The 22,968-nt window shown below is 40.4% G+C and overlaps 1 protein-coding gene across 1 annotated transcript in view; it reads left to right on the plus strand.

Annotated features, from left to right (window-relative positions):
* Nucleotides 1-224: 224 nt before the first annotated feature.
* The window catches only part of LOC119745962 (intersectin-1-like), a 31,266-nt gene continuing 8,522 nt past the window's right edge, over nt 225-22,968 (plus strand). Inside the window, exons 1-31 of the mRNA XM_038222682.1 lie at nt 225-393; nt 2,585-2,620; nt 3,963-4,107; nt 4,474-4,649; nt 5,389-5,553; nt 6,086-6,197; nt 6,860-7,033; nt 7,295-7,698; nt 8,005-8,102; nt 8,225-8,277; nt 8,567-8,678; nt 8,792-8,941; nt 9,234-9,374; nt 9,549-9,636; nt 9,896-10,035; nt 10,455-10,627; nt 11,022-11,185; nt 11,315-11,350; nt 12,032-12,094; nt 12,190-12,249; nt 12,410-12,756; nt 13,267-13,430; nt 13,681-13,834; nt 14,022-14,212; nt 14,667-14,842; nt 15,404-15,922; nt 16,122-16,243; nt 16,387-16,515; nt 16,984-17,029; nt 17,417-17,614; nt 21,899-22,020. Coding sequence (XP_038078610.1) covers nt 2,605-2,620; nt 3,963-4,107; nt 4,474-4,649; nt 5,389-5,553; nt 6,086-6,197; nt 6,860-7,033; nt 7,295-7,698; nt 8,005-8,102; nt 8,225-8,277; nt 8,567-8,678; nt 8,792-8,941; nt 9,234-9,374; nt 9,549-9,636; nt 9,896-10,035; nt 10,455-10,627; nt 11,022-11,185; nt 11,315-11,350; nt 12,032-12,094; nt 12,190-12,249; nt 12,410-12,756; nt 13,267-13,430; nt 13,681-13,834; nt 14,022-14,212; nt 14,667-14,842; nt 15,404-15,922; nt 16,122-16,243; nt 16,387-16,515; nt 16,984-17,029; nt 17,417-17,614; nt 21,899-22,020 — 4,638 coding nt within the window. The 5' untranslated portion in view covers nt 225-393; nt 2,585-2,604. The remainder of the gene's footprint in view (nt 394-2,584; nt 2,621-3,962; nt 4,108-4,473; nt 4,650-5,388; nt 5,554-6,085; nt 6,198-6,859; nt 7,034-7,294; nt 7,699-8,004; nt 8,103-8,224; nt 8,278-8,566; nt 8,679-8,791; nt 8,942-9,233; nt 9,375-9,548; nt 9,637-9,895; nt 10,036-10,454; nt 10,628-11,021; nt 11,186-11,314; nt 11,351-12,031; nt 12,095-12,189; nt 12,250-12,409; nt 12,757-13,266; nt 13,431-13,680; nt 13,835-14,021; nt 14,213-14,666; nt 14,843-15,403; nt 15,923-16,121; nt 16,244-16,386; nt 16,516-16,983; nt 17,030-17,416; nt 17,615-21,898; nt 22,021-22,968) is intronic.

Consider the following 22,968-nt stretch of genomic DNA (forward strand, 5'->3'; position numbering starts at 1 on the left):
TTGTATTTCCCTTAAATGCACTATGATTAGTCAGTTAGTTTTTGAATAAAATAAAATATATGTATAAATGTCCAAAAATTAAGACATTTATTCCAATGATATGTATAACGCTTATTTTTTTAGAAATATATAAGTTAAAAATCTATGTAAAATTATTTTGTATACTTTGTATTCAAGGAAATCTGTTTAATCAGTAACTGTCATCGACCAATCGAATTTAATGTCTTTCCGCTCATACGGACGCCATTAGTGGGCGAGTCCTACATGTACCGTCGTGTTCGTGAACGATGGGGAAATAACGATCGATTTCCACATGAGTTTTCACCAGTTTAGGAGATAAAGACTGCCTTAATTATAATCTTTAGTACTGTTAGAGAGTTGAGTAATAAAGTGGTAAGTACAGTATGAAATTTCCATGTGCAATTCGACGAAATTCCTTCATTTTGTGTCAACGTATCCTTTTTCAGTGAGTGGTACTGGTACTAGCCCCATAAATGTGGCCTATTTACTGGACTGCCTCCGTAAACATAGGCCACACATCCACATGTACAAAAATCGTGTCGACGGAGCCAAATTTTGATTTTCACATTTAGGCTTAGTTTGTAGGGTTTTTTTGCTTTAGAAACATACTCACCCTCTTTACAGGCTAATCAGAAAGTGCTGCCTTTTTCAGATGTCTAATTTTTGTGAAATTTCATGTTGAAATTTTGATACGCAAACGTGTAAAAATGAATCTGGAAATTTCACGAAAAATATACATCTGAAAAAGGCAGCACTTTCTGATTAGCCTATAAAGAGGGTGAGTATGCTTCTAAAGCAAAAAAACCCTACAAACTAAGCCTAAATCATAATGTGTAAATCAAAATTTGGCTCCGTCGACACGATTTTTGTACATGTGGATGTGTGGCCTATGTTTATGGAGGCAGTCCAGTAAATAGGCCACATTTATGGGGCTATACTGGTACTAGCATGAGGGCGCCCTTTACATCTACCATAAAATTATAATGCATGGGCAGGGTGGGGATAATAATAAATTAAATAACGCGGCTGTAAATTTAATTTAGACCAATTAGAGCCTATTTTCGGAAATTAAATGGACATTGTGTAGTTACGGGCCCTTCTCATCATGCTCATTGGACTTGCTTTGAACGGCAATAGAATAAACATGATAAATTAAGTATGAACTTGTGTTCTTATTCCTCCATGCTTAGACGAATGAAATTTTAGATTTGCGTCTGATCATTTTCCAGATGACAGGAGGCTTTTTTTCATTTTCATTAGTCATTATTTTAGTGAAAAACTAATCTCTTGACCGTCTTCTAAATCGTGGCGGGACAGCGGTGGATGCCTGCTGCACTGCGCCACGATTCTAGAACATGACCGAGTCTGACACGACAATGGACGGTATGGACCACTATCGGATACCATTCAATTGTTTAAAAATCTGATGCTGGTCGCTCCACCCATCCAGTTCATCGTAAACGAAATTTAACATGCAACAAAATGTTCTATAAAATGCGATCCATTCAACAGTTTCCAGCAAATCAGTAAAAAAAAAAAACTAAAATAGGTCTACTGAGAGAAAATATCGATTGGAAATGTCGAGCACAATCTGGATGCTTGAGCAAGTTGATTGTCCTCTCTCCTGAGTTCATATCCCTATGAATTGATTTCATTCCCATCACCCTGATGCAAGTCCATCTTATTAATATTATGAATACCTGTATTTCGTAATTAATCTGATGCCCTAAGGTTTCAACCCTTGCTGTAATTTTTTATTAAATAATTGCATTATTTTGAGGACAATCATGATGTCGTGTGACAGTATTGAAGCTTGAATGTTTTCCTGCGTGTATTTATTAGTGCTGGACTATTTTTGGCCCAAGAAAAAGTGGTTCCCAAAATGAAAATGTTTTCACTTCACAAGTCGTGAAGTGAAAAAGTCACTTTAAAAACACGTACCCTTGTGTCAAAGACTACTGTCAAACATCCTTCTTAAAGTTTCCAATGATTGATTATAGATGTCAGATGTTAGCAGTTGAATATTCCCAGAACGGAATTGGGCCCCTAATCTACCCTTCCCCTCGCTAACGAACCCCTTCCTGTCTCCATACTGTAAAACAAAGGTTACTATTGGCTGGGCATGAGTAAATAGACTAGATTGTATTTTATCCATCCAATCAGATTACTCGTTAGATGTGCCAGACGTTTGTGTAATTTTAGAATGTGGACTTTTATTGCGCATTTCATATTTGCCAGTGCAATGCATTTCATACTATTCGATTCAGGCTAACCGATACATATTGCACATTGACATGGTGTAGTTCGTAACACCTTTATCGTAACAATGTGTATTCTAGGTACTTAATTATTCATAACATGAATATTCAATTCGAGTTGCAGATTCCACTTCACATATACTGGTTCCTAACTTTTCATCTTAAATTTTGGCTGAAGCACACTGTCAAAATCACTCTACAGGAATATTTCACCTACATGTATGTAATGTTTAAAAATTCAACCACTGTTCATTTTCTTGCTGAACCTCGACATTGATGTATTTTTCTCCATTTCTATTTTGTAGGAACCTGGAGGTTGTACAAGATGATGCAAGCACAGGGTGAGTAGCCACTCATTTTTATTTTGGTTAATTATTTACTTTATTTGAGGCTCCACACTGATCTTGAGTAAATTAGGAAGTAAATTTTATTTTGGAACTTCTTAATTAAGAGTGTTAGGTCACTGTAAACCAAGAAAACCTCTGTTATTGAAGGCTCTTTATTTTCCTGCTTGTATTCATGACATGAAATTTGGGGAACAGGCCTATGAAAAATTATGGGAATTAGATAAGATCTAAATTCCGGTACCATACATGTACATGCCATACGTTTCATAGTAACAGGCCCAAAGGCTTACAATCAAACAAATGTTGTTTGTTCCGGATTCTTACTACACCATTGAAGTTAACATTCTTATTATCACCATTTTGATGTGAGTATTTGTTGAAATGCAAGATATGACAATATTGATTATTTCTTCAGTTGTTGTACAGAACAACAATGCCTTGACCTTCAGTAGGGCCCAGACATGAAATTGATTTCGTGAGTGCAGCGTCTTCCTCTGATAAGAGATTGGTTCCCTCTTTATGCATCCGAGTAGAACTATGATTGACTGCCCAAACACTTAGATTGAGTTCTATACTAATGTCGGAAGCCGTCCTGGAATTAATGTATTTAGGCCAAGGACTAATGTTGCATCCACAAAACGGTGACATTTTTTGTCTTTAATCCAAATGCCTTATTCAAAGGGAAAAAATGACCTTGGCCTTTTGCCGAAGGAAATTCTAGCGCAGAGGATGTTAGCTGATTGGTTTTAATGCTGTCAGGATCATGTGCTTTACTGTTTATGAGTAAAGTATGTAGTGTTTATAATCTTGCTTTGACTACAGTATCAAGTTTATTTTGGAAACTTGATCTGAAGTTGTGCTTCAGTCATGTGGAGAAATGTCAAATATCCTATACATGGGTTTAAAAAATATAATAAACAGGCATGCAACTTTTCCTCGGATCCGCTGATTTCCTCGTTTTTTATTTCTCATGAATGCTATTACAAATTGAAAAATACTGTACAAGGTCTGGTGTGGATTGGAGTTTCCTCGTTTTTTTCTAAATTCCCAGTTGCATGCCTGAATAAACCTCATATTCTAAAGTCTGTAAGATTTTTTTGATTAAGTTTTGTCATACATGAACATGGTTAATCGTGAACCTCAACACAGCAATGAACTGGGCGGGGAATTTAACATTATATACATTGTACATACCCATGCACATGTGTGTTTGACACACAGTTTTCCTGATGTTCTGGTTAGTAGTTTTCAGGATAACTCGATGTAAAGTTTTTACATTATATTTATGATTGACATGTCAACCTGACAAACTGTTTTCTTCATGTGTCGTTGAAAGATTGGAGGATAACAGCGGAAGATCGGGCCAAACATGACGCCCAGTTCTATCAACTCAAGCCAGTCAGTGGCTTTATCACAGGAGAGCAGGCTAGAGGGTTCTTCCTTCAGTCTGGTCTCGCCAAGAACGTCTTGGGTCACATATGGTGAGTTGAGAGCTTCTCATACAAATACAGTAACACATTGTCTACCTGGATAGGGGGTTCATGACTGCCATGGCTAGAAAAATAGAGAACATGACTAGGTACTCGTATTGCTAACATGTGACCTTGCCTGGCAATCAAACATTTCCCATTGACCGATTAGATGACAACTTTTAGTCATGTGACTTGGTCATAAAAACTGTGAGAAATGTACAAAACCACAGGTTGGGGAGGGGTCGGTCCTTATGTTCATGTGTGATGCTATGTGGTATACATAGGTTTACACTGTGTCTCAAAATATTTTTGTTTTGAGATTCAGCTTAATGTTGAAACAAGTCCTGAGCTTTTTTTGGATGACCTTTTCTTCAGGAACCTTGCGGACATGAACGGCGATGGCAAGATGGACCAGCAGGAATTCTCCATCGCTATGTACCTCATCAAGAAGAAACTACAAGGGGCGGAGCTTCCTAACACCCTCCCACTGTCACTCAAGCAACAACCTAGTCCTAGTATGGGTGGAGGGTTTGGCAACTCCTTCTCTATGGGTAAGATGTCTGTGTCAAGGTGTGTGTAAGGGTGTTTGTCAGGTGTATAAGAGGGTGTGTCAGAGGGTTGTAGTGGGGTGTGTCATGGGGTAAAATGTTTTGTCAAGGGATGTGTTAGGGGATGCGTCATGGTGTGTGTCAGACAATTTGTTGGGGGATGTGTCATGGTGTGAGTTAAGATCTGTACCAGGGGCTGTGTCAGGGAGCGGGTCAGGGGAAGTATATGCGAATCTATTCTCGCTTTTACCCTTACTCTCATCGGGTGTTCACGTCACCTGTCTCCTACTTCTGCACCCATGCGGCTTCCAGCATCAAAACGTTAACCTGATTGCTAATGCCTAACACTAACACTCACCCAGTCAAGGAAGACAGTCATCATGTACAACAACTGCACTCAACTGCAGTGCAGATCTTTTCCTGACTTATCTTTCATCAAGTTTCAGTGAGATTATACTAAAACAAAAACATGCAAAATGGCAATTAATGATACTCCTCTAGCTCTAAATAAATCTATTTTTGTAACACAATGTTCTGAAAATAATTGGGAAACTATTTGATTTTGGAAAATGTAATCATTCAGTGGTTATGCAAATTGCTAAACACATTTGGATTAAATATTCAAAGTAGAATAGTTCTTAACGTGTGTAATATTTTAATAATTCATTCAAGCGCTAATTTAGAAACTAACGCTTTTTTAATTCTTCCAACTTTCCACATTGTGACTAATCCCCTCCAACAGGTATGAGTACTGGCGTAGCACCCATACAGTCATCAGTCAGTATGGGCACCATGGGAGGCATGGGTACCATGCAACCTATGACGGGTTCCGTAGCGCCAGGGCAAGGGGGGTTTAACACCCTACCCAGCAGGAGTAGCCCCATGTCGCTATCAGGAATGACCATGGGTATGTCTGCTAGGGACACGTCCGTGTTTCCATCCAAGTTACAAATTACTCTGTTCTCCTGAGTGATACAATACATTGTACATGTAGCTTCTTATGACTCATTTAACCTGCTGAATCCTAACACTAATGCCAATCTTCCTTTAACACATTGACACAAAACAACGTTTCCCGTTGACCTTTACAGTATTTTTAAACATTTGAAATACTTCATGGGTCCAACATGTTTAAAAAGAAAAACAGTAAGGAAGTTCTTTTTGTTCCTTTTGCCATTTTTTCCCCTTCAAATGGAAATTCCCTAATTTAGGTTGTCTTCCAGATACTGGACTAGAGTACCGAAGTGTGATGTCATCTGTCTTTGTTCTGGTTCTTGCGCTGATGTCAACACACACTTAAACTCTGCGTTTGAATCAGAATACGCAGGAAAACTTCGGTACTCTATTGCCCTTGTATTGTACTTATTTTTGACCCTCATATTAATTTTCAAATTATATGTCGCCTAAATAGTTTTTTTTTTATCAAAACAATTCATTAGGTACATCTGGCCAGATGCTTGGACAGTCTGGTGCCGGTGGTTTCCAAGGAGTCGCGCGGTCTGCTACCCTGCCTCACACAGCTACCCAGCCAGTACATTCATCTCCAGAAAGGTTAGATAATGCAAAATGATCAGATCAGTGACCTTCTCTACCAAAAAGGAGTCTGGTTACCTTTGAATTCATCAAAACAGCTTTATATTTCATGCTTTCTTAATTTGTGTTGATTTACATACTCTGTATATTTTAGGGAAGGATACAAAACAAAGACATTGAGTCAGTGCAACAAGGTCATAACTCCATTCTGCAACAAAGTCGTATCTCACGCAAATACGCTCCGTGCAGCAAGGTCGTATCTCGACGTCTATTGACTTGAGTGTACATCATCATCAGCGTTTAGAGTCCATTTGTCCCACTTTGTGGGGTTGGACATCTCATTTCCTTAATGGCTGCTCTCCAAGCTTTCCTGTCTGTGGGGTCCATGTGAGCGATACCAGATGTTTTGGCATCTTCTTCTACAGTTTCCCTCCAGGTTTTTCTAGGTCTCCCACGAGGCCTTCTTCCGGTGACTCGAAAATTTAAAGCTCTCTGGAGCCAGTGTGTTGCCTCTCTCCTAGCTACATCCGGGTTATTCTAAGTGAGATACGACCTTTTGACATTCTGAAACTCGCGTTTCACATACGGCGCATTAAGGAGATACGACCTTGTTTCATGGACATGACAAAATGAAGTACGAGAATCTCCAGCAAATTTTGTATTATTATCTCTTGCTACAGGTCAGCCTCCATGACCTCAGGTCCTGAGTGGTCCATTCCTCACGGCTCCAAACTACGCTACAAACAGACTTTCAATACTAACGATAAAACACGCAGCGGGTTTCTGACTGGACCCCAGGCAAGACAGATACTCATGCAGACGGGTCTACCGCAGGGTATCCTGGCTCAGATATGGTAAGATGGAGGGGAAAACGTCTGACTGATCAGGGGATCAGGGGTTCAAATCTAGCTGCTGGCCATATGTTGTGTCCTTGGGCAAGCCACTTCTCCTAGCTTGCTTCTCTCCACCCACGAGTATAATGGGGAGTAACCTGCATTGGGATGAATTTGCCTCCATGTATGTAATGCTGTGGTGTGTCATAGGAGTTAAGATAATGGAGATATTAGTTATTATTTTGATTTGTGATTTTATATTTGATTTGTCTTTCTCCCTAGGGGTCTATCTGACATCGACAACGATGGTAGACTGACTCAAGATGAGTTCTGCGTGGCCATGTATCTTGCCGATATGTCCAAGTCGGGTCAGACTCTCCCAGCTACCCTCCCAATGCACTTAGTACCTCCATCCTTCCGTAGAGGCAGATCAGGGAGCAACACGGCCTCCAGCATGGGACAGAGCATGGGGTCTGCCATGGCCCCCAGTGTGGGCCCCATGGCTCCTAGTATTGCACCCATGCAGCAAGCCATGGGGTCAATGCCTGCATCTATGATGGGTATGGGTACCATGCCACCATCGGGTGGGATGATGGTGATGCCCATGGCAACGCCGATGTCACCTGGGTTGCCACAGCAACAGAGTCTGGATGAACTGGCGCCACCTGAAGAACTACTAGGACCAGGTAATAATCCCCCAAAATCCTGAAACCAAAGAGTTCAGGATTTTGACAGATTTTGTGTTTTAGTTTTCTGACATTCTCGGGCTGATGTTGTTAAGTTTGAGTTCAAAGAATGTGCTATTGGTTTGCTGCACACTGTTGGATTTTGGGCGGAAGGTTGTTATCAAAACTAAGCCCAGAGAGTTTGGGGTAGGTGGAGATTCTTCAAAATGGGTGTAGGAAAATAAATTGTCTTTAACTTCCAAGTTTTAAATGTTGTTGAACTGGTTTGAGCAAAACTCATTGTACTTTTTTTTTTTTTTTTGATAGTGTCTTTTGAGGACAAGAAGAAAAAGAATTTTGAGAAGGGACAGATGGAGTTGGAGAGGAGACGAGCGATGCTGAGAGAAGAGCAACAACGAGAGAAGGTAAGAAGGCTGCCAAGAAAACAGGAACGATCATTTATGTTAATAGTTCTCAAAACCAACGGTGGAATCTACACATGAACACACTTCCATTGATATATGTGACTTTGTTTTTGTTTTCATAGGATCGTCAACTTCAAATTGAGAAGCAGGAACAAGAAAAGAAGGAAAGGATAAGGTGAGTTTGAAAATTGGAAAATTAGTCTGGTGCCATGATGAAGTGGTCAATACCATTAGGTCTAAAGGGAGCTAGGCCAAGATAAAAGTTTGGTGACATGATATAGTGGTCTAAACCATTGCGATCTTAATCAGGTCTTTGGGGAGCTAGATCAACACAATAGTCTGGTGCCATTGGTATAGTGGTCTTAATCCATTGGGAGCTGTATCAGGTCTTCAGGGAACTAGACCAAGATGGCCGCTGTAAACTCACGCATGTTTCTAATGCAATGAATATCTGTTCTTGTAAGGATGGAACAGGAGAGGCGGCGGCAGATGGAGCTCGACAAGATGATGGCACGGCAACGGGAGTTGGAGGCAGAGCAAGAGGCCCAACGACTCAAGATGATTGAGCAGAGAGAGGTGAGATGTTCAGATATAATACTCATCTGTCCGAGACTCTTCAAGAAGAGATTATTATGATAAAAGAGAGACTTAATAATGTCACACTTTGTAAAATTTCCCCGTTTTCCCAGACTGCTAGACGTGAGTTAGAGAGGCAACGTCAGCTTGAGATCCAGCGACAGCGACGTCAAGAGCTTGAAGCTCAGAGGATACGACATCAAGAAGACGTCTGTCATCTCAAGTCAAAGAGCAAGACGTTGGGCTGTGAACTGGAGACACTGGTGAGCTATAGACTCAATCTGGGCACAGAGGTGCAATATACCCAAGGTGGCCCCCACGGAATGGCGGTGGCATTTTGCTGGCTATTGCTCACATAACCTACTCCACCAAGATTTGAAATGATTTCAATGTGTACTTAAATGCCAAAGTAGGAATTTCACCCCAAAATTTGAACGTTTTCTCTATAATGGGAAATTGTATTCACCGTCATCTGACATGTATATTGTCCAGAAATCTTTTGTGTTGACGAGAATTTCTTCATGGATTCTACGCTCTTTTGTTTCTGTGTTTCAGGAGGATAAGAAGAACAGTTTGAACAAACAGCTGAGTGATTCTAAGAACATCGTGACTGAGCATCATACCACCATCATCCTAATGGGACAGACACGGGATGTCAAGGTGGCCGAGATTGACAAACTGCAAAAAGCCATCCAAGTAAGCATCCTCTTTCTTCAAGAAATCCTCTTCCAGAGTACAGCAAAAGAATGTGTGGTACATGTGTGTGAGTGGGGTGCACCTCTGTAATGGCGGTCACCTAATTTGTTGACATGTGAAGCAGTCTTGCTAACTTGAGATTTTCCTAACCAAGTTTCTTTGGGTCTCTTACAGGAACAAAGACAAGTCAAGCAGAATTTGGACAGGCAGAAAGATGTCATCACAGATAAGGCCAAGAAACTTGGCATTGATAGTCATGCCAGTAAGTATAAATAAATGTCAATTTTGAAGTTAAAATCATGGACTGAATTTCCTTGGGCACTGGACTTTCAGTGCCACCAGAGTACTTTCTAGAAAAAAAACCTAACAGGCTTGCTGTGGTGGGAATGATCTGCAACGGCTTGCTTACTAGTGAAGATGTGTTATTCACCCAACCAGTGAGTTTGCCGGGTCGGCTGGCTAGTTTGTGTGATGCTCTTAATAAGATGCTATTAAGTCTTGCATCTGTCTTGTTTCCCTAGCTGAGAATTACCGTACGGTCATGCACAGCTTCAACACCAAGAAGACCACAGTAGAACGGCTACGAGAACAACTCAAGCAACACGAAAATGCCATGGAATCCACATTGCTGGAAGTCGATGCCAGAAATATCAAAATAACCGTAAGTATAAGCTTTATCGTCATGAGATTCAGGGTATTATGATGCTTATAATTAATGAAGCTATATTGGCTTATACGATGCACTGAGGAAGGACACACAGATCTCTGGGTAATTCTGCAGGTTGTGGGTTCGAGTCCAGCCTGGGGCTATGGTGCGTGTGCCTGTGGACAAGGCACTTTGTCACTCATTCCTTCTCCCCACCCAGGAGTAAATGGGTACCTGTGAGGGCAGAGACGGTTACTGTGGTTTATTCTAGCTGCTTTGCACCAAACTGGCAGCATCAAGTCGTATACTCCCCACGGAGCTGAGGCGATCTTTAGAATGTTTCATGAGTCCATTGAGCAGGGTAATAATGATGTAGCGCCTTGAGCACCAATACTGGTGATAATTAAGTTACTCTTTACTTCTTCATTTTGTAGGAGCTCAAGGAACAAATTCCCAAAGAGCAAGCGGAGTTGGATCGTTTGACGACGCTACAGCAGCAGAAACAGCAGCACCAGCATCAAGCTACAGCTGATAGTAAGAGAATGCAGCAACTAGCAGCGGAGAATGAGAAAAAGATGAAACTCGCTGCTGAGCAGCAACGAATCAGGTAAAACCATCAAGAATGAAATGTAGAGTTTCAAAACGTCTTAGTCCTCTAAGATACTTCAGATAAAAACACAAATCATAATTTTGGTGTTAAATTTATAACGTTGTGGACATGCACTGGGTTAGAATTGAACAGTTTTGGGTAGCTGATTTTTATTTGAACTCAGAAACCCTCTCTTCAAAGTGGACTGTTTCAGGTTTGTCATAAGCCCCGCCCATCTTTGGTTTGTGTACATTGTTTACGGTGATGTGACCGAGTTTGAACGAGCCACCGGAGTCACCTGACCAAAAGAATGATCTGATTGGTCAATGTGCATCGTACGATTGACAGGAAGAGAGGGTCATTTCTAGAACTCCTAGACTTCAATATTGGGTTTTTTTTTTTTATTTTTTAGGGAAGAGAATCAGCGGAAACTGAAGGAGGAAGAAGAGCGACGTAAGAAGGAGCAGGTGAGACTAGCTCAGCAGAAAGCAGAGCAAGAAGCTGAGAGGAAGAGACTTGAAGAAGACAAGAAGAAGACACAGGCTGCTCCGGCTGTCGATCTCTTTGCTAGTTTTGGTAAGTTTGTTGTTTGTCGTTTGCTCTGTGGATTGAAAGACCTCTTATGCCAGGTAGATTCTGTCCGATTGAGCAGGTTTTTGTTATTGCCTGATGCAGTGAATTGTATTTTTCGTGGTTCTCTTGCAGGAAGCAGTGCAGATGATCCATTTGCCAAAGTCTCTGGTAAGTTACGTTTTTGGCGTTCTTTTCGTAGATATCATGATGGCATTCTGTAGTTATTTCTATAAAAGTGTGTACACCTAACCTTGACTAAACTTTCATCTGATGATTCACGCTCCGACTCAATAAAGGTCCCTTTTCTGCTTCCTGAACATCCATGGACTAATTCGGCAAACAAAAGTAGAAGCCATTAGTGAGGTGGAACCACGTTCATACGCGTGCCGCAATTGTTTTAAAGATATGATGAGCACGCATTTTGTTTACCTTATTGGTCTTAGGAGCCCAGAGTGTGTGTGTATTACCTGAGCACGAGCCTGGTTCAACCTCAGAAATGGTTTCTTATTTTGTTTGCCCAATAAGTGTATGGACTCTGTGCGCCAACAAAAAGGGCGCTTTTTACCACTTTTGAGAGCCTGTGCCAAAGCTATTAGCCACTGCATCTTTGCGTGAGCGTCAGGCGTCGTCCGCACGCAAATACCTTCGATATTGAACTTGCGATGGTCTCCCAGACTAATCCCCGCCACCAATAACTTTGGATTATTCGAAATACGCAGTTGAAGGGATACTTGTGCACGGAGCCCATACAAGGCAGGAGTTCATTTTCAGGAGTAAGGATAAAGTAGAGAATGCTTAACAGGGTTTAGATCACCAATTCACAGATATTGTGTCTTCCTTTTTCTCCAGCTGTTGAAAACACATCGGCAGCCAAGTCATTGGACCCTGCGGATCCCTTCGCTGCATTTTCAGGTACGCTTCTAAGCAAAATATTTTCAAAGTTTTGTAAATTAATTTATGTTATCTTTTGAGTTTTGAATAATGATTTTCAAATGATTCCAATGCAGGTTCCCCCGCTACTGTCAAGGTCTCAACAGATAAGGAAGATCCTTTTGGAGCCTTTGCAGGTATTTTTTATTTTGTTGGACTTTTTTTTTTAATTACCAAGATAAAGGTTCTGCATGCATGTGTACTTTATGGTACATTTTATTTCCTCTTATACAGCCTCAATCTGATTTCAAAAGCAACAAAACAGAAAACTGATTTTTTTTCAAAATTCCATTTCAGATTTTTCCAATGCAACGTTTGACTTTGGGTCAAGTAAGGAAACCCAGAAATCAATCTCCCAGCCCAGTGCAGCACCAAAGCCAGAGCCAGCTCCCAAACCATCGCAGCCATCAACCAACGTCACTCTCTCAACGTCTGCAGTCAGCGCATCCATCGCACAAACCACCAAAGCCACGAAACCGCCGGTAATTGCACCCAAGCCCAGTATTAATCATGATAGCGGGGTACCGACTAAGTCACCGGTGATGAAGATGTCTGGCCTGTTGTTTATGCGTTACAAAGCGCTGTATCCTTTCCAGGCAGAGACGCCCGAAGAATTGACCATCAATCCTGGAGATATTATCATGGTGAGGATTAAAAATTAGAACAAAGTATTTCACCGTAAATCTCACGTGTCATTTCAGTCGTTCGGCTTAAGTGATAAAATTATTCTTGACATTGAATGGAAGTTAAGGCCAGCTTATATCTTACGGGAATGTTTATTGAAATGATTGATGCCTCAAAACATTCTCGGGAAAATTCAAAATGTTAAATGTGTTTGATCTTTGTGAATTAAAACAAAATATTTGTGACATCCTAAAATATGCATTTGTATTCACCTTTGAGGGCCAAGCAAATTTGACATTACAAAACTTGCTGTTGTCAAAACTTGCTGTTGTCAAAACTTGCTGCATTTGCTGTTCTTGAGAAGTACAGCTTCTGCAAAGTGTACTGAAGGAATTTACATTAACTTTTACACAAAGTGCGAACTAATCTTTTGATTTTCTAGGTAAATTAAGTAGTCTACAAGGTTTTTAAGATCAGTGTTGCAATGCATCATTTGCTAACCCTTGATATTTTTCTTTTGGTGTCGACAGGTGGGTAATAGTGAGAATGCAGAGCCTGGTTGGCTCGGCGGGGAACTCAACGGCAAGACGGGATGGTTCCCTGAGAACTACGCAGAGAGAATAGATGACGAAGAGGTCAAACCAAGCAATGACTTAGGATGGGCTAGCTTTGGGGATTCAAGTAGCAACAAACAGTAAGTCTTTGCTCACCTGAAACGGATATTTCCACTGGGTTTTATTCCAAATGTGTACTTTGTCCTTTGTAAGGGTTCCTTCAGCTTATTGCCTCCAGATTGCCTGTAAAAATTGCTTCATGTCCCTTGGGCCTTGTAAAGCACACGTGTATTGCAAAGCATGGTGTCGTTATGTCTCAAAGAGTATTTTGTAAGAAGAACCAGTTTGTTCCGGTATTGGAAGGAAGGTTTGATATATGTTTGTCAACAGGACGGAGGTGGTCAAATCAGAAACTACATCTTCCACAGAGTCAGCTTCAGCTTCCTCTGCATTCAGTCATCCAGTCAAGTCATCCCCCTTCGCCCATGTGACTCCCTCAACAGCCATTCAGCCGGCCCCGTCACCCACGCCTACACCAGGACAGGTATCCAAACCTATACCTTTTGGCTTTGCTTTAAAATTGTCTTTCCTTTCTGGGAATTACGTTTATTCATTTTTAAAACCAGCACTGCTACTTACTATTGCAAGCACCAATCAAGGTTAGTTTCAAGACATCTACAACAGGCCACTCATCTCTTGATGGGAACATTGGTTTGATTTTGTTTTTCCAGGGCAAGATATTACAAGACGGCGTGAAGGCCGAAGCCCTGTATGACTGGGATGCTAAGAAAGATAACCACTTATCCTTCAAGAAAGGCGATGTCTTGATGCTGAAGGAGCAGCAAGATATGTGGTGGCTAGGCGAACTGAATGGCAAACAAGGATGGTTCCCTAAGACGCAGGTCAAGCAACTACCTGAGGAGTAAGTTGTCTAGAAGAAGTGTCTCTTCTGATACAGTCAGTGTTTTGTGGGGAAGAAAATGAGGACGTTGTGGTGCATATGTAGCGCTTCACAGTGATCACCCCTGTTCAGAAGTCCGTGAGACTAGCTCATGCAGCACCTCGAGATAAGCACAATCTGATTTATACCCATTTTATACTCCTGGGTAGAGAGAGGCAATTGTAGTAAAGTGTCTTGCTTAAAAACACTAACACCATGTTCTTGTCAGAGTTTGAACCCATGTATGTGCACTTCAAACAGATGGTGTCGTAATAACTCAAACCTGTATTATTTTAATTTTCTAACCTCAAGTTGCAGTAAAATCTCTATAAAATTGTATGTAATTTTGCATAGTTAAGGCTAACCCCAACCTTCCATATTCCTTTGGTAATTCAGAAGTGGAACCCTAATTCCAAGATCTAACTTTCTTTGACAGCAAACCAGCTGCAGCTGCAGCAGCAGCATCAACGGAAGCATCCTTCCCTGTAGCAACAGGCTCTGTGGCAGCCATTGCATCGTCGCTGTTTGGAAATACTACATTCACAACGACGGCCACTGTGAAGCCAGCCGTCTCCCCAACGCCCATGGCTTTCCAACCCCAGCAGGGCGAGGGTAAGTATGGGCTCATGTGTGTTGTAGTCGAGTCCATCACAAGTCCAGTCACAAGAAAATTACAAGTCAATTCTCCAGCCCGGTTCCCAGTAACAGGGGATGAACAGTAACAAAGAAAAAAATTTGTCAAGGTACATTTTAAAGAGCCTGTGACTTGTGTTTGCGCTGAATGACTTTTGATTGACATGTGAGGACTTGTAATGGACTTGACAACAATACTTGTTCATGAGATGGAATTTGCATTGGGGTGATGTAAATTCTATATTGGGTTTTGCCCTTCACCAACTTATTTTTATAAACTCTGTATACTCAGTGTTGTCCCGAGTGATGAGAGAAAAATAGTTCTTTTTTCTCCCAATCACTCGGGACAACGAGGGGTATACAGTGTTTATAAAAATATGTCGGTGAACAGCAAAATAGAATGTTGAATAATTAATACTTGTATTGATTGTTTGAACTGACTTGCATTCAGGCTTCGTGTACATATTTAAATATTCATACACCAGAGTGTATTGTGTCCATTAACAATTCTTGCTTGGTTTTGATTCCTTCGTACTACAGAATACGTTGCATTGTATCAGCACACTTCCAGTGAGCCCGGGGATTTGCAATTCTCAGCCGGCGAAACCATCCTGGTCACTAAGAAGGATGGTGATTGGTTGACTGGAACAATAGGGGACAGACAAGGCATCTTTCCAGCCAATATCGTCCAGCCAAAGGGCAGTGCCACGGCCCAACCAACAGAACCTGCTGTCAACTCATTTGAACCTTCATCCGTCAAACAATCCACTTCCTCTGCCATCCAGTCCATGGATGAAGTGGTGACCAAATTCCCTTACACCTCAGACCAACCTGGCGATCTGAATTTTGAAGCCGGCCAGACCATCGTTGTTACTAAAAAGGATGGTGATTGGTGGACGGGCAGGCTAGGAGACAGGGAAGGCATCTTTCCAGCCAATTACGTCAATCCTAAGGAAGGCGGAGGAGGAGACAAGCCTGTTACCATAACGACGCCTCCAGTAGTTGCCGTGACGCCGGATGACACAGCAGAGAAGACGGCATCACTCACTCGCAAACCAGGTAAGTGTAACATCTTCAGAATGTCAAACATAAAAAACAAGATACTTTAAAATCATTAACCCAAACCAACCCTTAGTTAAGCTGAAGTGATCTAAGGAATATTTGAAGTTTTGATGAGACTGATGTAGTACCTTAAGCATCAATATCGGCAGATGCACACCTCCCATAAGTCGTCTTATTTGATTTGTCTACTTAACAGAGATAGCTCGCGTCATTGCTCCATATACAGCCACCTCCGCCGAGCAGTTGAGTCTGTCGCTTGGTCAGTTGATTGGTGTCAGGAAAAAGAATCCAAGTGGTTGGTGGGAAGGTGAACTTCAGGTAAAAAAATTGAGGATTAAGTGTTGCTCAGCCCTCATATTATGCTACAATTAGTCGAGGAAGACACAAGTTCTTTGTTCACCTGATTAATTCAAACCTTCAAAGTATTTCTTTTCACTTTTTGCTTCCTCATTCTGCTCCAGGCACGTGGTAAGAAGAAACAGATTGGATGGTTCCCTGCCAACTATGTGCAGTTAATGGGTAGTGGTGGAAGCACACCAACCGACTCGGCCCCCGCATCCATCCAGGCATCGATGGCTGTCCCCACACAGGTTTGTCAAAAAATTAATAACACATCTGACTGTTTATTTATGATTCTTAGAATTGGATCGTGTTTTTGCCCATTGCTGATGTAGTAATTCTGTCAGATTTTACCCAGGCAATCAACCCTTGCAACCTTGGTGAGTGGTCAACCATTACCACATGTAGTACATTGTATTACATTGTACTACATTGTATTACTTTGTATTACATTGTGTTTATTCACTGAAGAATCAACAATAACCATAGAGCTCTGGCATTTTCAGGCGCTACAGTGAGTAATGGGCAGGGCGGTTTCGACTAAACAGTTAAGTAATCTCCTCTGAAAAGAAGGAGATCGTGGGTTCGAGTCCTGCCCGAGCACGCTCGTGAAGTTTTTTAGCAACCTCTCAGAAAGGGCAAGATCCAGTATTGAAATTTAAATCTTTCTTATCACATTAACCTGATAGTTGACTTGACTGTATTTGTGTTCCTTGTAGGGGACAGACAGAGCCACAACACCGACAACGCCCACACCTGATGGAAGTAAGTTTTGATGTCTTTCAAGAAATCATTTGAGATTTCAAGAAATCATGTGAGATTTCGAGAAATCAGATGTACAGTTGACTTGGCAAGTCTCATGTGGACCTCAGTAACGCTGCTTCTTGTTCATCAGATTTTATCATTTAGATGTTTAGCTTGACAGTAGTAGCTCAAACATCAAGAGATTTTGCATTAAAATTAAGAACTGTACCATCAAAGATAAACAGAGAAAAATCTCTGAATTCATGTCTCCAAAATACTGCTGGGAGTTCTGATTGGCTTCATTGTCGCAGTTTCTAATTCTTAACTAACGTTATCTTTATTGTTGCAGTCTCAAATTCCTAATTTGCATCTTGTCAAATTGTCGTCCATTTTGTTTTCTCTAACCAGCCTGTCAGGTGATCACGTTGTACCCCTATGTCAAGCAGAATGACGATGAGCTCTCATTCCAGAAGGGAATCGTGGTCAACGTCATCAGTAAAGAAGACAAGGATTGGTGGAAAGGAGAACTGAACGGGGCAACAGGAGTCTTCCCTTCCAATTATGTACAGGAACTCAGTGAATCTGGACCGGCCAGCAAAGTCAACTGTAAGTAATCTTTGTTCTTGTCAGCGAAATGACTCCATTCATTTCTGTGTTAGTCACTCCTTCCTATCCATTTTGACCATCTGTCTATTATTGCCACCTGTCAATTATGGCACCTGCTCGTCATGGCCACCTGTCCATTGAGGCCACCTGTCAGTTATTGCCACCTGTCAGTTATGGCCACCTGTCAATTATGGCCACCTGTCAATTATTGCCACCTGTCAGTTATGGCCACCTGTCAATTATTGCCACCTGTCAGTTATGGCCACCTGTCAATTATTGCCACCTGTCAGTTATGGCCACCTGTCAATTATTGCCACCTGTCAGTTATGGCCACCTGTCAATTATTGCCACCTGTCAGTTATGGCCACCTGTCAATTATTGCCACCTGTCAATTATTGCCACCTGTCAATTATTGCCACCTGTCAGTTATGGCCACCTGTCAATTATTGCCACCTGTCAATTATTGCCACCTGTCAATTATTGCCACCTGTCAGTTATGGCCACCTGTCAATTATTGCCACTTGTCCATTGAGACCACCTGTCTTTTATGGAAGTTTGCACGGTTTTATTCTTTTTCGTTTTGACGGCCACCTGTCAGTGTTGGCCACCTGCCCATTTTGACCACCTGTTCATTGAGACCACCAGACCCATTGCTACCACCTGTCTTTTTTGGACACCTGTTTATCCTGCCCTTTGTCTGTCACTCCATCACATGATCACCTACAAAGTTTTATTGTGCTCTCCAAAAAAGTTGTTCATGTTTGCATTTTCACCTCACATCGCTTTCTCTGTATATTACAAATTATTTTGATTTTTCAAATGTGGCAACTACAACGCTTTTCTGGGAGAAAAAACCCCAATGCTGGCCGTTCTGACTATCTGCCAACTCTTATTTTGTTCACTCTGTAGAAATTCAAGTCGCTGCATAGGCTTGCGTGAAAGACCCACTCCACCAAATCAAGCCCGATTACCACGGAAACCTGGTTGTCATGACTATGCAAGCTGGAGATAAAACCAAACCCCCAAAATTAAATGAAACCAACTCAGCAAAAAAGATGGCATCACTTTTTTTAAGCAACTCTGTATTCTATGTGTGTGTCTTAACGCATGCCTCCCCTTTTAAAAAATTGTTATATTTCTGGAGACGATGGAATTGTCCAGTTAGGTAGTGGGTCTTTCAACGGCAAGCTTCTGCATGCAGGTGTGTACTAGAAATTAACATATTTCAAAGGATAATCTGGTCTAAATTCTCAACTAGTCTTTTCGTAGTTTTTAAACTAAAAAAAAAAGCTGCCATTTTCTTTCCCAAATTGCCGGATATTTCTTGCATGCTGTGCTTTGAATGACCCACTACAAACCTTTGCTCAAGTACAGAAAATCTTGATGAAGTGGAAGACGTTATTTATGTATTAATTTTTAGGGATCTATATATATATATAAATGTATTTATTATGATGACAATTTTTTACTTTTTTGCTGAGTTTTAAAGTAGATTGGAGAGAACTTTTTTATATCCCGTCTCTGTTGATTTGATTTTCTCATAATTAGCCCAGTTGTGCTTTTCACAGACATCTTTATTGTCAAGTGCTGTTACTTGACAATATGATGCAATGATGCTTCACTGGGGATTTTTTTTTTTATTGTTAAACAGACAGTTTAGTTTCGTTTACATCACGTCATGGTGTCACATGTAAATCATTATGCTAACCCTGACAAAAGTACTGTACATAATAATCAATTCTCTGCCAGGAAAAATAACTGCCGTCGTTTCTATTTTGATCATTTGTATTTTGAACAAACGAGAAAATGATCTTCACAAAGAGGATCATGAACGGAGCCGATTTTTAAAAAGTATTTATTTATCTCAGTGCTTTTGTTTTTTGGTGCTACATGTACAATTAATTTTATCGGTACACATTGTTTAAGATGAAATCTTCATGTAGATTATTTAGAATAAGTAGAATTGTAAACCGGAAAATGTAGATGTATATCAGAACAAATTTGTTAGCGGTACTGACGGGAATTGTAAAAAAAATATGCTAGCCAGTAGTTTTCAGGAATATGACATATAAACTTCCACAGTTCATTATTAACTGTACTTTCTTGCATTAATCAAGTAAACATACATGTGTATGTTAATACTTTTTTCACTGATGTTTCCTCTGAAACTTTTTCTACAGACAACAGGGTATTTGGTATTATTTCTGTATCTCTGTTGAATTATTTCATACAACTCTTACACACTTCGGTTGCTTGCCTTTTGGCAAATGTGTCTGTATCTTCTAGTTTAGAATGATTTCCACACAACAATGAAAGTCACAAAAAAAGTGTGAGAAATATTTGATATGTTCTGAGTATAACAAAACAAGCAAGGTAATAAACATGTATACAAACCCTATTACAGCTTGAATTTTATACAATATATCAGGTCTTTGTGATCTTGACTGCCATAAAACTGCTGAATCTGTTGAGGGCCGAATGCCAGGAAGTCCCAGACGTAGCTTTCACTGCCGGTGTACTGTCAGCCAATTAACTTTTGATTGATAATCTTCCCATCCCCAAAGTGCCACAGATTACTTATAAATCCAAGTAATGACAAAAAATGCTGGGGAGTATTTCACCACAAAGCAGCCATTTGTCCAGAAGATTCAATCCTCTTCTTACTGTGTCATGGACTTGTTATCCAGCTATTTGTCTGTATTGCGTTGAGCCTGATGTTACAGCGCTGGGAGAAAGTATAGGAGTGTTCAAAGCGGGGATAATTTATGGGAGGATTTTGCCAGATTTTGAAAGATATTGATGGCTTTGTCACTTTCACTCACAATCTGTAAATAAGATTAACGCCAAGGCTGAAATGCTTGTGCTGATATTCTCAAAGCTGTCGCAGGCAAAGACTTTCAATTCCCTTGATGTTTGATGCAACACAAAACGCAACAATTTCAAATTTTTATAAACATACATGTATCTTTACAAGTAACAATAGACTCCGTGCACAAACAGTACATTGAGCTTTGTGAGGGATGGACACAAGGCATATGCATACAATCGTGTTTTACTATACTCTCGAGGACAATGCTTTGTGTTTCCCTTTGTCCCTGTAATATAACACTGTCTTATAGACTAAGCACACAAACGTACTACAGAGGACCGTTTTCTAACAAAAGACTCAACTCCTGAGGACTGAAAGGATTTGTTCTCCCTTTGTTTGTCGGTCCTGGGGGGGGGGGGGTTATGTAGAACACGTACGTACTGGTTTGTGAGTGTATGATGCGAAAGACGAACGACTCGTTTTATTCTGAATGTGTAGAAACCCGTAACGTCTTCTTGTGAGCCTCGGGCGTTGTCAGCAGTGCGTTCCAATGTCCCCCCAGTGGTCTCCCCCAACTCTCCCTTCCTTACCGTTGAGGGGGTACTTGTGCACGGAGGCCATATGCTGAAGATTTCATTATTGATGAAGAGTTGTATTTAGTTTAGTGGATATTGATGTTTCTGTAAAGTGTAACAACTCCCAAATTCTGGGTGTATTTAAAGTACTTACATGTACAACATTAATGTTTTGCCAACTGTGATTATATGCTACCTTTTTTTTTATTATGATCAGGTGCATGTAATTGTTATTTTAGAATGTGTATTAAACTGTCAAGCAGCTATTTAATATTAACATTAAAGTATTAATAAATCCTTTGGGTTGAACCTACAAAATGTGCATGGGTGTAAGCTTTTTTCTATTAGTAGTACATTTTGATAAATTCAACTTTTCAAAACTCAGACTATTTCTCAGTTTTCTTTTACGTGATGCTGCTCAGGCACTGCTTAGCTTATGCAAAGATGAATTCCAAGGTTTTCACCTTAAGAAAGTGAAACTATTATATGTTGAATGTTGTTGACTTGTTATTATAATAAAGGAAAAATGCAAAAACCAAGTCCCCACCCCTAAAAACAAATAAATTAAATAGAACCAAAAATAACCCAGTATGTTGGAGTAACAAATAGAAACCTCTAAAATTTGAAAATTCTAGTCTAAGATCTGGGCAAATCATTATCTTTCAGGCATCCTTTGTACCCCATGACAGGGGAAGAAATGTCGAGAAAAGAAAACAGAATTTATGAAGCAGGAGAGAGTCCTGCAAATGCCAAAACTTTTTTTTTCATTTGCAGATAATATTGTCTATGTCATATACTTCTTTCCTCTTTGTTAAATTTCTTACACAATGATAGACCCCACTAAATCCTTGATAAAAAGCAAGAAATAATATTTTTGTCGTCCTTGGGTTTTTCTTTCAGGGACGAAGGATCTTCATTTGTTGGAGTCGACGGCACCGATGGAGAGACATCGACAAGAAAGCATCCATGAACTGATCAATACTGAGCAGACTTATGTCGATGATCTTGTCTTAGCAATAGAGGTGGGTCATGCAAGACATCTCTGGTTTTCTTATTTTACTGTCTTCGCTGATCATTTTGGGTCTAGCTTAACCGCACAAGCCTAGTTCCTCTTTTGTTTTTACAAGATGTGAAGGCAATTTCCTCGACATCCCACTTGAAAATTTGTATTATGTTATTACATAACAACCTAAATTGCTAATAACTCTTTCATCCCAGATTCTAATAACTCTTTCATGTGGAAGGTGAAAAACAATCTTCTGCTGAAACAGTATTCACTTACAAAATTGGAAAGAACAATTCATTATTTTGGATGGACGCATCTGTTAGTGCGAGGGACCTAATCAGCGAAACTAATTTAAACCGCTGTGGAGTCTCGGAAAAGAGAGACTTCAATCTTGAGGCAGTAGTCAAAATTGGATGAATTTGTCCTTTGCATGTGGTTATTAAATTTTGGAGAAAAATGTGTCTTTGTTTTTTAGTTATCAAACATATATTATGTCTCCATGTTTTGTTGATGCACATCCAAAGCACCCAACCTTATGGATGGGGTTTATGGGGTACTTGCATTGTTCTTCATTTATCCCACTTCTTTAGAATTTCCCTTGGGGGGGGGGGGGTACCGTTTTACAAAGGCTGACTTGCATCCCTTTGTATCTACCTTATGGGGTACTCACACAATTGTGTTAGTCATAAGGTAGCTCTCTTAAAAACAGGAACGTTTGTCAACAATTTGCACTCAAGCTTCATATACATTGTATTTTTCTTCTTTTTGTTTCTGAGGCAAAAGACCAAAGTGGTGTTAAAAAATTGAAAGTGATAGAATGAACTTACAAAGGATTTCAGGAATGTCGATCTTTCAAATGTAACAATTAGCTAATTTCTGGAAATGGTCTTATCTCAGACACACTATGTATTGATTCAGGATTCACTGTTGCAACAGTTCAATTTCCATTCTTTTAAAATCTCAA

The sequence above is a fragment of the Patiria miniata genome, unplaced genomic scaffold, assembly GCF_015706575.1.
Source record: "Patiria miniata isolate m_02_andy unplaced genomic scaffold, ASM1570657v1 HiC_scaffold_7, whole genome shotgun sequence".
Taxonomy (NCBI): Eukaryota; Metazoa; Echinodermata; class Asteroidea; order Valvatida; family Asterinidae; genus Patiria; species Patiria miniata.